The sequence below is a fragment of the Bicyclus anynana genome, chromosome 27 (genome assembly GCF_947172395.1).
Source record: "Bicyclus anynana chromosome 27, ilBicAnyn1.1, whole genome shotgun sequence".
NCBI classification, from domain to species: Eukaryota; Metazoa; Arthropoda; class Insecta; order Lepidoptera; family Nymphalidae; genus Bicyclus; species Bicyclus anynana.
The window spans coordinates 7,004,377-7,021,794 of record NC_069109.1 but is presented as its reverse complement, the minus strand read 5'-3'; the positions used below and the strand labels follow the sequence as shown (position 1 = coordinate 7,021,794).

Here is a 17,418-nt window from a genome sequence, read left to right as displayed (position 1 = left end):
CGTTTTGACTCGTATTGTCAAAAACTAAAATTTTCATGTAATCACGTCTCAAAAAAATATGAATTTTTTTTAGTCTAGTAGAACGATATTAAAAGTGTCAACTAGCCTATTACAGTAAAAGTAATCTTCAACGATTGATTTATCTAGATGAATGATTGATAGCCAGGACAGCCAATAATCTCACTTCAGTCATCAGGCCGATGTAGTCCGCCTTAGAATAGTTTCTAGTCTTATAAACATTGACTGATAAAGGCCCAGTCTCACTACATGCATCTCGGTTACGACGGTAAATCTTTCTCGACAAAGCAAACCACGTAAAGGAGTCCTCTTCCACGCAAAACAGGATGTGTATTTATTCATTAATTCATTAAATTTTTAATCAATTATTTGATTATTAATTTCCTTATATTGTATACATATGAAAATATATAAGGTTTTGTAAATCTAAATAAATAGATCCAGCAGTTGAAACACGAAATCTAAACATTTTAGCTCAAGTTGTTGCAATTTTTGTATTTTGCATTGAGCTTAATGAAAATTTAAGAATACTACCCTCTAATCATATAATAAAAATACTTTTCCCGTTATACCCCGCCCTTCTGTACCACGCAAATGTCTTCCATTGTCATGTAAGTCTGTAAACTACACGTAGTGAGAGAGTGCCTTAAGGTGTCACACCAAACAGTCATTATTCTTATAAATAAAATATTACGCTTTCCCATTACGACTAAAATGTACAGAAGTATGAAAATTAATAATTACACTAGCTTGAAAACTCTTGCTTTGTTTTATCGGACTCAGGAGTGATTACAAAAATAAGAAAACTAATGTCGAACAAAGGTTATGATTAACAACTTGATTAACAAATCAAACTGTAACCAAAATAAGACCCTACAATGGCAGAGAATGACCTTGAGTGAAGTCACGCACTTGTGAACGATGTGTGTAGGGTTAAAGGCGCCTTTGACAGATATCTAACACTCAAGTCAGTCCCCGCCTATCCCAAGTAACCCATAAAGTAACAACAAGAGATGTGGACGGCTCGAACGCCACGAGCACACTGAAGTCCGTACCGCAAGTCGTTACAACGCGGCGATAACATTTGCACCCGTCTAAGACGTACATAATATATCATTTGCCTTTCGTTCAAATTATATTTTAGAACCACAATCAACACTACTGGTTCAATATCTAAAAATCCTTCGTTTCGGTATATTAAATAAACGCAATTACAGCTAGAAGATCCGAATTTGAAACGAAAAACAAAATTCCTATCTAAAATATTAATTTAAAGATAATTTTGAGCAGGCAAACAATAAGCTTGCAGATAAGTTAGTCGATTAATGTGAAGCTTTATTATTTTATTTATGAGTCCAACTCAAAGCTCACAAAGTACGATATTTCTTGGCATTTAAATATCATATTGTTTATACCTACTGCCTCTACGAGAATAGGGATGATGACAGTTTTTTAAATTGTATATAAATTAAGAGTATACTAATAGTAAAGCAATTTTGTAAAAGTAACAGGGTATCTGCGATCATTACTTTCGGAGCTACAGGGATTTAAAGAGTCAGATTTGCAGCGCTGCCGCGGATCCCTGAAAAACGCCCCATACAAAATGGCTTGAACTAATGACGTCATAGGCAATGTAATGATCGTTAGATTTGTATGCGCGTTCAAATAAAATTACTAATATCTTTGTCATTTGTGCGTTTATGCTTATAGTTCATATATTAAAAAATGTCACAATTAATGTAAGGAAGCTAAAACTGTATGAATTTTCATCTAATTACGATAAAATATTTTTAATAGATATTGAAATTTTATAATCTCATTTATTTTGCAAATATCCAGACAATCTTTGCTTCTTATGTATAAATTAGTTAACATTGACCCTATTTACCCGAATGTATCATAAAAATCAATATATTCAAACCTAGTCATCATCCCCATTGTCTACGCCATTTGTCGTATTTCCTAGACCAAGAACTATCAAGGGAGAACAAAAAGTTTCTTCTTCAAAATATACATTGTTTTTGAAGAAATAAAAATTTCTAAACGTTGAAGAAAACAGTTTCTTATGTTGCACCATTTTATATTATTGTTTATAACAAAATACCCGGTCGCATAGTGCAAATTGTCCAAGTTTTTATATAAAAAAAAATGTTAATTTACATGACTTCTAATTTCGAATTCCAGTTCTCTGTTAGCTCTTGGTCTATTAGAGGCTTTTGAATTTAGATTAAGTTATATTTTGACTAGCGCCATTCGTTGTAAAATTTAAAAAACGCCCGAATTTTGATTGATCTATGTCATTATAGATCCTTTAAGAAAATGGACGTCTTTTAAATTAATTAATTAGTATTAAGTAATTTATTAAATTAACTTATGTAATTAATCTTATTTATACGTATTTACCATGTTTTTCTAACACTTAATATTTTAAGAACAAAATATACATAAGTACTCTTAAGTACATGCAATGAATCTTTTTTTTTTGCCGGAATTTCACCCGCGTGGTTCCCGTTCCCTTGGAAATACGGAGATAAAACATAGCCATGTCATTTACAAATAACATGGCTTTCTATTGGTAAAAGAATTTTCAAAATCGGTTCATTGGATCCAGATATTACTCCTACATCCTCTTTGTAATATTTTTAAAATAGATAAAATTAATATTTCGTATCATGTATTTTGTCCAAAATCCAAGCAAAACTAATGAATCGATTTTAATTATTTTTCGCACATTGTATATGATTTGGTCTAACTTGATATAAAGGATAGTTTCTGTGGTCAGTTTGTTTTGAAACGCTTAATAGATCAAATCAAAATTCATTTATTTGAAGTAGGCTCAGTTTATAAGCACTTTTGAAACGTCAGTTGGCTATTTGTAAAGATTCTACCGGAAGGCAATTTCTACTGAGAACCATTCCAGCTTCGCAACTCGTTGAGCTATATGTCAGTGACTGGTTCTTCTGCGGATCTCCTCATTTCTGATTCGATCACGCAGAGATACTCCTAACATAGCTCGTTCCATCGCCCGCTGAGTGACTCTGAGCCTTCTTATGAGGCATATAGTTAGCGACCAAGTCTCGGAACCATAGGCCATCACAACATTCGAAGATTAAAAAAAAAAAAATATTGGTTTATCCAAATACCTGTAATTTAAATTTTATATGCATGTATTCGAAATGAGTAATAAATGTAATAATTAAATAATTATGAGTTTTTATTTCACCATTATCAACATACTAGCGGACGCCCGCGACTTCGTCTGCGTAGAATTTAGTTTTTCACAAATCCCGCGGGAACCATTGATTTTTCCTTTTTGTTAATCCAGAGTAAAGCCTATTTTCATTCCAAATTTCAGCCAAATCGGTTGAGTAGCCGCAGCGGGAAGGAGGAACAAACATAGGTACTCACCTACACACAAAAAGGGGAATGGGCATCCCCGGCCCAGGCCTACCCTAACCACCCGGCAGTTTACTCATATTCTCAGACCAATTACAGAAGGACCTGTATCGCACTCATAGTCACGAACAAAATTGTCTGTCAATTTCTGAAGAAAACGAGCTTAGATTTGGTATATATCTATATTTTTGCCAGTTTTTTACACAATTCAATTACACAAAAAGGTATTTTTACAGAGCTCTTTAACCGACGAACACGATTACAACTATTTAACATCGATACTATAGAGACAGTTTCTATAATCGCATTAGATTGTTGATCATATACTTTGACAGAAAAGGAACGTCTAGCGAGGCAGGTCCTATACAATAATTGGTCTGAGCTCATATCCAAAAAAATCTTGATAATTCTACTTTAATAACGAAATACATAATTACTTAAACAAAAAAAAGGTTTGCTACAACGTTCTACGACATTAGTAATTCATCTTTAATTTGTCCACAACAGGAACAAGTTACGATCATTGACCATACGGCCTTACTGCCTTAGTTTTACGATATTCTTTGAAGAATCCAATATGGCGGCCTCAAGATGGCGGACTGGCTGTTTGAAATCCACCCCATGACACGGCTATCAAATGGGTTTGCTGTCAGGAATACGAAAAAAATAGTCACGTGACTTAACACGTTCGCTGCGGTACTAGGTCAATTGACCTCGTATGTCTAGCGTGTTCGAGAGTTACGAGGTCGATGAACCTTGTACCGCACCAGAGGAAAGCACAAGCATCAGTGCCGCAGCGAAAGTATTAAATCCAATATTTGTAATTTTTAGTGCGTGCTAATAGCGTGTTTTTTAGTTTTTTTTAACTATTTCAAGTTATAATATTACAATAGCCTAGCAGACGCTCAACGGCCTTATTATGTATCTCAGTGTACCACTTAAAGTTAATTTTAAATTTTCGAATAATTATTATCACCATTATCTTAAGTTTAATGTTATTACCTGATGTTTCGAAAGAGCTTGTAAACTAAGCCTATTTGAAATAAATGAATTTTGTCTTTGACTTTGACTTTGAATCAATGAGTCACTACACCGATTATTATCGTTTTTTCGTTTTTGTGATTATCTAACATAGTTATTTCTATGAAATTACCTTGAATATGTCATTTGTCATAAAGTGACAATGATTTTTTGTTTTAACTATCATCTAACATGAATATTTCTACAAAATTACGTTAATATCAGTTTCAGTTTTTCGTTGCCGACTAACGACGTTTATTGTGTCATTTCGTTGAAAACACAAAGTTAGATGATTGCAAAAACAAAAATACGATGAAAAACGATGTAGTGACTGACTACTTGATTGGTACACCGAGTTACATAATAACCCTACAGAACTTACGTACGTACGTATGAAAGTGTCATCAACGAAGAAAAAAAAGAAATGAAACAAAATTTAAAAAGTCAATATTTTTATTGAAATACACTCACTTATAATAAAACATTCAACTTTTTAACTATAATTATATAGCTAAAAGAACCGTTATAGCCTGATATAACCTCTGCCTCCAATTCCGCATTGGGCCAGCGTGGTGGACTATTGGCCTAACCTCTCTCATTCTGAGAGGAGACTCGAGCTCAGCAGTGAGCCGATGGGTTGATAATGATGATGATGAAATAAGAATCAACCTTACGTATATTAGGTGCTGAAGGAAAATATTTAAAAAAATACGTATACGTCTTAAATGGTTTAGTGTCTCGACCCTTAAAACATTCCGAAATCATCACTTTTTTTTGTCGACCCGACCTGACGGGACTCGAACCCTGAACCTCATTACCGTAGCAGAACCACCTAACCACGGATTAGCAATGAGGCACTGGACTGATATTATAAAGATTGTTTGGAGTTTACTCCTTAATAATCGATTATTCATATATAGCCTCTGGTATGAAAAAATATGAGCAGTAAAATTCGATGAACAAATGACAGCGTTACGTTTTTTGTGCGTAACCTATTCTGCGCACCTATCACCGTGCTCTGCCTGACGCGGAGTGCTGCACCTCGGTTGCGCACCTTTCACTTTTCAGGCGTATTAAGACGTACATAGTGTATGCTGCACAACATACACTATTTAGACAGTCGATCTGAAAGAGTAAACTCCGTTCGTGCGTCGGCTGAGACACACTTTTTTTTTTTTTTTATTCTTTACAAGTTAGCCCTTGACTACAATCACTTGATGGTAAGTGATGATGCAGTCTAAGATAGAAGCGAGCAAACTTGAAAGATGTAAACTTTATTCTATCTCTGCCAGTTTCTACGTGTCGTACCGGTACGCTAAATCGGTACGTATTTGCTGAGGTAGTAACTAGCCACAACCGATGCCTACCATTAGACAAACCAAAAAATAAAAAAAAACACAAAAACAGTCAATTGGCACCTAAATTATATTTATTTCTAAATCCTTAATCATATTTCTATTCTAGAATGTCGGAACACTAAGTTTATAACATAATTATTTACAAAATGAATTTTTCAAAAGCAATTTAAAAACATTAGACAAATTCAAAAACATTACACAAAGTTCAACAAATACTCGTAAATTGTCTTTCAAAATTGCAAAGCAAATTGCGGAACAGCAATGTACAAAGTAAGTTACAGAATGAATTTTGTGTAGACAATTTACAAAATTGCAAAGTATATTTTGCTAACACAATTTACAAAGTAGCAAATCCAAAAGCAATTTACAGAGTAAGTTGCAAATATGATTTACAAGTTTGCAAAGACAATTTACAAGTTCGCAAAGACAATTTACAAGTTTGCAATGACCATTTTCAAGTTTTCAAAGACAATGTACAAAGATACAAAGTAAATTTTGCAAGACAATAATTGAAAAAGTAAATTGTATACATAATACAGCGTTTATAATAGGTAAACATACCAAAATTACATACTTAAATGTGTGACTTAGGAGAACGTCTACACAACAGAAATTGTTGATTAATTAATTACATACAGTATCACAGTGAAACAGAGGGACCAGTGGCGTGCCCAAGGTTTTTAACCGGGGTATGCACTGTAGCTAAAAATTGTACAAAATTGAAAATTCCTCCTCCAATACAAGTACATATATCCAATACATGAATTCTCAGGGTATGCATTGCGTTTATACATATACAAAGTGCATGCCACTGATGGAAATAAAGTTTTTTTTTTTTAATTTAGAATTCCATCAAATAACCGTGCTCTAGGTGCCTAGTAACCACTCACATGTAGATGATAATTTAATAATATGATTTTGCTGACACTCCTTCAGTTTAACCAACGTATCTAATACATGCAAAGCCACCTACCTAATATCTTCCTAATCCTAAAGTTCAAATTTTATAATAATATTCAAAATCTAAACTAACTATATACATAACTGCATCTAAAAAATGTAGTACTTTATTTAATCTTAGAATAAAGACACCTCTAAGGACCTCGTGTTATTAGTTAGAAAACGTTCCGGCATACTTCGACAACAATCAAATGATTTCAGTCGTTTTTATATGTAACAGCTCATGATTAAGAACCCTATAGTTTCGAAAGTAATAGCGCAAACTCCCATTTCTATTTCAGTATTACGTAGCATTTTAATAATTTATTCTTTACTATACATGTATATTTTTAATATTTGACATATTTTTTTTAATTTGACTAATAAGCATTCCTGACGGAACCTTTCACAATTCAGTTAGTTGCAGAGTAAATTATGCAAAAGCAATTTCCAAAGTTAAAAAGAAAATTTTACAAAGGCGATAAACAAAAGTTGCAGATTCAAAAGCAATTTACAGAATAAGATGTAAAGATAGTTTTCATATCAATCAATTGTATTTCGAAGTTCCAAATTAAAATTTTGGAAAAAAACAAGGTGAAAAAGTAAATTTTACAAAAACAATTCACGAAGTTGCAAATTCAAAAGCAATTTACAAAGTAAACTCCAAGATAATTGAGATATTTGGTAAGTAAGTATCTTTAAAAGTTGAAAAGTAAATACAAAAGCAAATTTTAGAAAAGTAATTTACAAAGTAAATTGCATATTGAATTTTGTGAAGGCAATTTACAAAGTTGCAAACAATTTATAAGTAAATTCAAAAGCAATTTACAAAGTCGCAAACTAATTGTGCAATGACAATTTACTAAGTGGCAAAGTAACACAGTTCACAAAATTTAAAATTCAAAAACAATATACAGAGTGACTTACAAAGTAATCGTGCAAAAATAATTTACAAATTTGCAAAGTAAATTTTTCAAGACATTTGACAAAGTTGTATACATCGTCTATATACATGAAGCTTCGCTACTGTCCGCTTCGTGGCAATCCGAAGCATTAGGTCATGTGACACTTTCACTAGTAGTAGAATCTACACACACACTCTTATCGTCGTCAGTATCAAAATGAGTAGTTGTAGACACTTTGGTTTTCAATCTATCTGCAGCTAAATACGTGTCTATGGTCAAGCCACTGCTGCTCGGGCGATACTCTACGACTGTCAGATCATCCGTACAAAAAGTTTTCTCTCGATGAGTTTTCATATGTCTACCGAGGAATTCGCAACAGAATTGCAAATCACAGACTTTGCAAGCAATAAATTCTGTGGCGTCTAATTCTGTGTGCGAAACAGTATGCTCATAGCAATCGTCTGCGGTTAAATAATAAACGTCGCAGACGCTGCATTTGAATATCTTATTTTTAGCAGCTGTGTTTGAATTTGGTTTATTTTTGACGCCCAATTCATCAATGTCATTTGACACAGTTGTATCATTTTTATGTGTGACACTGATGTTTCTTGTTTCATTTTTATTATCGATTGGTAGTTCTTTTCTATTTGTTTCCATTTTATTCGATGTTATATCATTTTGAGACGTATTTGGTCGATCGTTTGTTTCTAGTGTGCCGTTAGACGTTTCACTAATACTTTCACTATCGATTACATCAGATTTGCTGTCAATTGAAGAGTTGTCGTCAAACATTTTGGGAACACTTTCAACTACGCTATCATTTACGTCTGTATTAATGTTTCTATTTTTCTGTTTCCTTTCTCTGTGGTGAATGTGCAAGTGTTTCTTTAGAGAAATATTCGTAAAGTTAAGTTCGCATTTAGGACATTTATACTTTACTTGATTGTGTTTACCCTGAGCTTGGTGTATTTTCAGACTCTCCGGATGTATAAAGTTAAGGTCGCATATGTCGCAATGGTAAATGCCAGATTCGTTGAAATTCCTAGTTCTAGCTAAATCATTATCGATTACATCAGATTTGCTGTCAATTGAAGAGTTGTCGTCAAACATTTTGGGAACGCTTTCAACTATGCTATCATTTACGTCTGTATTAATGTTTCTATTTTTCTGTTTCCTTTCTCTGTGGTGAATTTTCAAGTGTTTCTTTAGTGAAATTTTCGTAAAATTAAGTTCGCATTTAGGACATTTATACTTTACTTGATTGTGTTTATCCTGAGATTGGTGCATTTTCAGACTCTCCGGGTGTATAAAGTTAAGATCGCATATGTCGCAACGGTAAATACCAGATTCGTTGGACTTACTAGTTCTATCTAAATGAACCTGTGATTTAATTTCATTTGATTTTGTTTTCGTATTTATTGCTTTCTGCTCTGTTTCAGTATCTGGTGCTTTACATTCATCAGTCAATTCTTCATTGTTATCTTGATCTTTAAGTATATTTTTCAATGTAACAGTTTCTACTACAACTATGCTCATGTCGGAAATCGTAGTTGAAACTCTTAGATGGTGGATTTTTCGATGTTTGATGTAACTGGTAGAAGTAAATGTTATGTTACATTGTGAACAATTTTTAACTGGAAATGTGATTGCGTGATTAAGCTTCAAATGATGATACATTCCTGCGATTGATATATTATATATTTGGCATTGCGCGCACAAAACTATCCAGTTGCTTGCTAAATTGTACGATTTCCCTAGCTGCTGTATCGTGTATATAAACAAGTGTCTTTGTGCTACTGTAAGATGACATTTTTGTAAATTCGTGTGTGAATCTATCTCTGATGCGTGGAATACTAAACCACAATCCGTACATTTCGTAGCGTGTTTAATACCATCACATTTATATTCGTGATCAATCAAGACAACAATACTTACAAACAATAACTTACAAGTTTTACATTTGAAAAATCTTTCATATATTGGGCATCGACATTCTCTCATCGATACTTCCAAACTTGTTGCTACTTTGTTATTGCTAATTTTCATATTTTTGTCATCTTCATGCGAATCCTCATCATTTTCATTTGAAGGTTCAATTCTAGACTTTTTAGCCACAGTTTCTTGGCAAGCATCTTCAGGTTTGCGTTTCCGCGCCGCAGAGTTTAGAATTACACCGTTTCTAAATTTGATCAGTTTGACATTGCTGCTGTTAAAATTCCTAGCTCGATGCATCGACATGTGGGCTTCTCTCCGCGAAAGTATGTAAGCAACACCACATAATTCACACACTCCTTTTTTGTCGCTTGCTGAGCAGGAATGTCTTCGTACGCTCACTTTATTCCACAAGCAAATATCGCATTCTGTACATTGGTACAAAACTAATTCCTTACTACCGTACTTTAGTTTATCAACGAAAACACTTTGAATTGAGTTTTTATTGAAATATATAACGTTTACGTTGCTCTTGTTGAATTTATAGATTTCATGCAGTCTGTAATGGGATGCTATGGTTTTGCTCCTAAAAAATAGGGAGCATTTAGAGCATTTTGTATTAAGGTTCACGTTTTTACACTTGTGAAATTTTGTATTACCTTTTGAAACACAAACCTCACAGCGTTTGCATTTGTAAAACGTAGGTTCTTGTTTACCTAAGTTAAACAAATGCTTCGCAATGCCTTTAGCTGTATTTCCATCTTTTATGTCTTTAGCTCTAGTGTAATAGTAATGGTAGACACAATGTTTTTTGTATTTGTGTTTGTTTATTAATTTCCCGCAATACTGGCATCTAATAAACTTCAGTCCATCAGGATCCTTCTGCTCATCTTGTACATTGTTCAAGTCAACGTCCTCTTTGTGTTTCTCTTCTGTAGCAGTGAATTGCTTTTCGGCTTGAAATTCTACAATTTTAAACGATGTAGCGGTAACTTTCCGAATTTCGTGCAGCTTTTCATGGACAATTTTATGCGATTTATATGAAAATTTTAATGAGCATATTGAACAGTTGAATCTGCGACGGGTTTGACATTGGCCGTTGATGTTTTGCGAATGTTCTGTTATTTTATTCGGTACTACTATGAGTTTGCACTGTCCACACTGGTACAATACCATGGCAGCAGGCCCATTCCTGATCAGCTTCATTCTCACACATCTACTATATTTGTACATACTCTTAGATAGTATTAAATTTATTTGTTCTTGAGTCAAAGACTCGAATATTTGCAACCAGTTATTCGTCAGCAAATTATCATATGAATACTCAATGATTTTGAAAGAGTCTTTGTTAAAATCATCACTCGAATGTAATTCTTTGTGTTTTTTGAAACTTTCATCTACAAAATTAAGATTGCATATATCACAACGCTGTATGGTTACATTGTAACTCTCCATGTTACAAAAATGGTCTTGACAATGTTCGACGACGCGATCGTAAGAGTCAATAATTATATCACACGTCTGACACAAGAACAATATATTCCAAATTTGTTTGAGTGATTTATATTTTTTCATTAACTCAGGTATATTTTCATTCACTTTAGAGATTTTGTTATTTGTTGGCTTAACGTTTGCATTTGTTTTGTATCTGTGCGGATACTCGTAAAACTGTACATGCAAATTGTATGCCAGATCGCTAAACTTTCGGTCACAGTGTGAGCAAAGTTTCGGTTTCTCAGCATTGCAGACGTGACTTTTCAAAGCGATTACACTGAAAAAGCTCACTTTGCACACTTTACATTGCTCGAACTTCGGAAACGGTGGATTCATGCGGTTGTAGGTTTGCAGATTTGTGAAATTCATGTCTTTGAGTTTAAGTTTTGGATATTTCTTATGTATCTTACAATGACTTTGATAACCTTTTTGGGTGAACTTCAAACCGCAACATTTACAAGTAACAAACGGGTGTTTTGTGCTGCATTGCCCGATACAATGTTTGTCAGTAATTCTGTTCGCTTTCATATAACATTTGCACGTTGGACAAAACAAATACGCCATGTCGTCGCTTCTTCTAAATCTTTTTTCCGAACCTTTTCTTACTGAACCTTTAAGTTTGACAATTTTAGTGGGTGCTTTACCTGGAGCTTTGGTTTCTTTAAACTCTTGTTTTACTTTTACTTTATCTAATTCATCAATATTCACATCTAAGTCTTCATTCAAATCACTAGATGCCATTGCATTGCAATGTACATATACAGTTAATATAAAATCACTGGCAGTTACGCCGCTAGCGTGTATATTTTTATGTTGAGGCATAGCTGTAGCGTTGATCCAGTGATTGCACGCCGGGCAGTATATCGCAGGTGTTTCTGCCGAGCAAACGGCTGCAGTGTGACTCTTTAGAGACACCTCATCAAAGCATGTATTACACTTATTGCATTTACACAATATTTTGTTTAATATATTCTTACTAATGTCTATGACTCTGAATCTGTCTGTCAAATTATGTTGGTGTAGGTGGTCAAACTTTTCGATTATGTTGAAATGACGTCTGCATCGACCGCATCGAAAGTCACCTCGCAACGAGCACGATCTCAAATGTGTGACAGCAGTAGTACACGAGACAAAATGTACGTGACATTTATTGCATTTGAATATTGTTGATTTGGGCACCGGAGCGTTGTAACCTTTGGAAACAGTTTTAGTTATATTTTTAGAGCTCGCTGGGGCTTCTTCGATTTCCAACTTCTTAACTACGCTATGTTTAGCAGCTAAATGTATGCGCAGTGAATAGTCCGACGAGAAACTAGCGCTGCACAGATGACATTTGAATTGGGAAGGTTCCTCGGCACAAATTTTGCGATACACATCTGTATGACGTAGTTGCACGTGTAAATTGTACAACTTGCCGTTTTTGACTTTGAAGTCACATATCCGGCAGCGAAAGTCAGTCAATTCAGGTTTCACTTCACCCATATCCTTTATGCAGTGAAAGAGAACCAAATGTGTCTGTAACTTGATCTTCACTTTGAAATGACAAGTGCATATTCTACATACGAAGAACATACCCGGAAGATTTGTAGTGGTTTTCAAATTTGAACTATCGTAGTGTGCCATTTTGTTTGCATCACTACCTGAAACTTTACGAAAGGATTTGTTCGGTAATAATTCATATGTGTGTTTTAGCAAATCTATATCACTAGGGAATATTACATTACAGTGATTGCATAACAATTTGTTATGGTGTTCGTTGTAAGCATATTTGCTTGTACTTTTGACAGCTATATTCTTTGGAATGACATGATCGATTCTTTCTTCTTTGACAGCTACCAAAAAGGAGTGCACTGTCATTCGGTGAGCGTGCAAATCATTATCGGTGGCGAAGAGTATCTCACAATCTTTACAAAAACATGGGTTGTTTTCTAGAAAGTTCTTACAGTCCTGTAAAACTACTGAAACTTCTGGAAGATCATGCACAGATTCATTGTCAGTATAGTCAGAATCGTCCAAACTGTCTGGTGTTTTGGTGCCGAGTATAATTTTGTTAGGAAAACGTTGCTCTTCCAACAATCCCTGCAGTATACTTGTCTCTGGATAGACATTTTGGTCACTCACAATTGGAAGAGTTACATCCATTGTCTCTGGATACACATCTTGGTCAATCACTGCTGGAACAGTTACATCTATTGTCTCTGGATAAACGTCTTGGTCACTCACCTCTGGTTCCGCAGTTACATCCAGAGATGCATCAGGATTGTCTTCTTCAAATACTGTTGTTTCTGATTCTGATTCTTGTATTAGTGTTGAAGTACTAGGTTTGGAGCCAACAATGATTTTATTGCTGAGAGTTTTGAATTGATTGTTCTCTTCAAACACTATATTGTGATAATTTTCTTCAATGTCCATTGACATACCTGAAAGTTAAGAAAAATTTTAAATTAAACTATTAATTACTGATTTATTTGTTGAAGAATCAGGATGACTAAAAACACCATGTCTATTTTTCAATTCAATGACCATTTAGTTGAGTGCAATCTTAGACTGCATCATGTCTAAGATTCTATCTTACTTGGAGTTGGAGGTACAAGTTTATTCTATAATAATAATAATTTATTTATTTGCTGAATACTTACCAGACCTTACTTACTTACAGAAATTAAATATCACGTGTCTCAATCGGTGAAGGAAAACATCGTGAGGAAACCTGCATACCAGAGAATTATTTTAATTCTCTGCGTGTGTGAAGTCTGCCAATCCGCATTGGGCCAGAACCCTCTCATTCTGAGAGGAGACTCGAGCTCAGCAGTGACCTATATCTTCAACAGTTTCTACACAGCATTATATCAAAACACTAAAACGCTTAGCAGTATATGTTTGACGATCGGACGGACGGACCCACAGCTGATGCCTACCATCAGAACTGAACCAATTTAGAAATTTTGGAATCCTAAACTGAGGTGAGGTGGGAATCGAACCAAGGATGTTTGGAGAACTCTGTTGGAGGACTCTCTCAGGACCAACTGTGCTAGAGAGGTCACAGCATAAAACTTGGAAAAAGACAGGAACATCCTCTATTTCACCTATATCACACTCAAATTCACCAACAAATATGTCTGTATGTTTTTTGAGAGGGACGAGGTAAACTCACACATTGAAAATATTTAACACCAATAAATATATCCTTACAGCACACAACAATAAATTTTCAAATCATACAAATAATATACACACGTGTAATTTTAATTTAAATATATAAGGCAATTAGGTTTGTGCTCAACTGTGTATTGTTCATACATTAATTTTACCAATCTATATATCTATACAGTCATGTTATAAAGCTGAAAAGTTTGTTTGTTTGTTTGAACGCGCTAATCTCAGGAACTACTGGTCCGATTTGAAAAATTCTTCCAGTGTTAGATAGCCCATTTATCGAGAAAGGCTATAGGTTATATGTTATCCCCATATTTCTACGTTAACGGGAACCACGCTGGTGAAATCGCGCGGCGTCACCTAGTATTTACATATGCAGTTCTAGACAATCAAATAAGCTGATCTGCCTCAAATAGATGTTTTCAAGATGTAGTGCTGGAGGAAGCTCCAGCTTAAAAACGGATAACATGAACTTATTAAATTTTTAAGAGAAGCTAAATTTGGTTTGAGATTTGCGAATAGGTGGTGGAATGTTATTCCAGCATCGCATGGCGGCATATTTAAAACTGCCCCTAAAAGCCGCAGAGCAATGCCACGGGACCCTAGGAGGCTTTCTTGTGTATCTATACTGCTCATGAGGTCGCAACCCTCAGTGATGAGGATCACAATACAAGGAGGTGGTAGAACTTCCTCAGAGCTCTATAATTACACACCTTGTTCGTCATAGTCCTCTATTTCAGTCTTGATATTGGAGATGTCCAGGATCATGTTCTTGATGAGTGGGTTGTCCAGGACATTGTGCTCTTCTATGTCTATGTCGTCCTCCATTGTTTATGGTAAAGCTGAAAGCAGAGACAAATATTTTAGCAGAGGAGTTTTGCAGGAAAATTGTGAGAATCACATCAATGGACGGCTTCTGTGGCTCAGTGGTATGTGCTGTGGACTTACAAGACGAAAGTCCTGGGTTTGATCCTCAGCTGGGCCAATTGAGGTCTTCTTAATTGTTCCAGGTCTGGCTATTGGAAGGCTTTGGCCGTAGCTAATTACCAGCGTACTGAAAAAGACATATCAACAAGCGATTTAGCGTTCCGGCATGATGTCCGCTTCCATCTTAGATTATAGTCAAGGGCTAACTTGTAAAGAAAAAAAATAGTTTTCATTAATTTGCTGCATTTTAGACTTTTATTGCTTTTTTTTTCTTTTTTTTATTCTTTACAAGTTAGCCCTTGACTTCAATCTCACCTGATGGTAAGTGATGATGCAATCTAAGATGGAATCGGGCTAACTTGTTAAGGGGAGGATGAAATACTACATAATGTCATATCGGAATGCTAAGTCGCTTGGCGGTACATCTTTGTCGTTAGGGTGGTAACTAGCCACGGCCAAAGCCTCCCACCAGCCAGACCTGGACCAATTACGAAAACCTCAATGGTCAAGCCAGGGATCAAACCCAGGACCTCTGTCTTGTAAGTCCACTGCGCCACGGAGGCCATCATAAAGTAAATTGCATTAGGTATATTGAATATAGATGAACAAGAATGGTTTAAGTGATTAATGTGATTTTGTCGGTGGACTCAAACTATTTAGTAAGGTTGCTTTACTTTAGTAAGACAGACTTTTGACCACTTTTGCCCTAGTAAGGCACATTATTTGATTAAAATTATACTTGATGACTGCCAGACTGTATTGTGAAGCCATATTAAAACAAAAACAAATCTTAGTCAACCAACCCAGAAAAATCTTAGCTTTCCATGTATTCACTGTGCTGGTGCTGGGTCCATTATGTGGCAGAGAAAAACAGAAGCAGAAGCAGGTGTAGGGTTAAGAAGTTTCTTTATTTTAAAATATTTTTAGGGTCAGTTTCATGAAAGGAAAAAAATATATACCTAACTTATAGGACTACTTTGTCGGTCTGCAAAAATAGATTGATTGTGATCCCAGAGTGATCAAATGATTGGAATAAAAATAGCATTCAGTTATAATTTTAGACTTACCTGTGTTTTGTATTTCACAAGTAAACTGCCATGTATTTAAAATGTTTAGCAAACAGGTCAAAACCCCTTGTGTTCTTCAAAATGCAATATCATTTAAAATATTCGTGTATTTGGTTCACATACTTTTCGTTTATATCCAATTGTTACGTATTCAATAAATGCGTTAATAATCACTGTTGAACCGATTCTAAGGTCTTAAATTACCAGGAACTCGTCGATAAGGTGCACTTTAACTGTAAATAAAGAGAAATAACGTAAAAACTAAAATGAAAGGGAAGCTGAATGATGTTTGGATTCGTTATTTCGTGTATCAATGAATAATAATTATAAAAAATTAAATTACCAAAGTATTTGTGGCAGTGTGTCTAAGTGTTTCGTGTTACCTATAAATTAAGCGGTTTTCGATTATAAATTAAATAAAAACGAATAATTTAATATCCATAGCTCGCTTTGGCTTCTGCAGCAAAAACATTTTTTTTAATTTTATAACCTCACCTATAGGCTTGAGCAAAAAAAATCGATGTATCAAAATATCGATATTTCTCGAAAATAATCGATACATACCGGCGATTTTTTTTGATATATCGATTTTCGATATTTATTTTCAAATATCAAAAACGAAGAAATGAATACATTTGTCATGGAACATGTCTATGCCCCGTTTGTGGTCTGTGCAGTGAAGACTGAAGGTCTTACAGTGGAATTCATAGACGTTGCAGGGGCACCATCAGGGGTTCATTCAGCCGCTGAGTGTCGAATTTAACTTTTATTTGTTTGAGAATTTGACACTCAACCGTTGAATGATCCCCTGGGGGTGGCCCTACAACGTCTATGAATTGTACTGTTAGAAGCCAGTGCTTAATAAATAGGTAGTACTTACTACGTACGTACTTTTGACAGTGCTTATTAAATTGGTAGAGGTTTCTTGGGCAAAATATATAGAAATATCGATATTTATCGACTAACTATCGATACGATATATATCGATATATTTTATCTACTTGCCCATCCCTACTCACCTCAACAGTCAACTTAAATCATAGACTTTATAAATCTATGACTTATATAATCTGTTCCTTTTCTGTTTAAGATTCTGTGGTTAAACCTTCCTTTGTCGTTTAGTTTATGGCACACTCTGACCATAGATAACTTGATACACTTGTTTAAGTGCTTTTACATGATGCATGTAGTTTGTGCAAGTAGTTT

At 34.7% G+C, this 17,418-nt stretch overlaps 1 protein-coding gene across 1 annotated transcript; it reads right to left on the bottom strand.

Moving 5' to 3' along the window:
* Nucleotides 1-4,877: 4,877 nt before the first annotated feature.
* Nucleotides 4,878-16,693, bottom strand: LOC112046149 (zinc finger protein Xfin-like). Its single transcript, XM_024082667.2, has 4 exons — nt 16,556-16,693; nt 16,213-16,445; nt 14,932-15,060; nt 4,878-13,482 (listed from the first exon to the last, which is right to left on the bottom strand). Exons 3-4 carry the CDS (start codon nt 15,044-15,046, stop codon nt 7,790-7,792), a joined length of 5,808 nt encoding a protein of 1,935 aa, XP_023938435.2. The 5' UTR covers nt 15,047-15,060; nt 16,213-16,445; nt 16,556-16,693; the 3' UTR covers nt 4,878-7,789.
* Nucleotides 16,694-17,418: the final 725 nt, after the last annotated feature.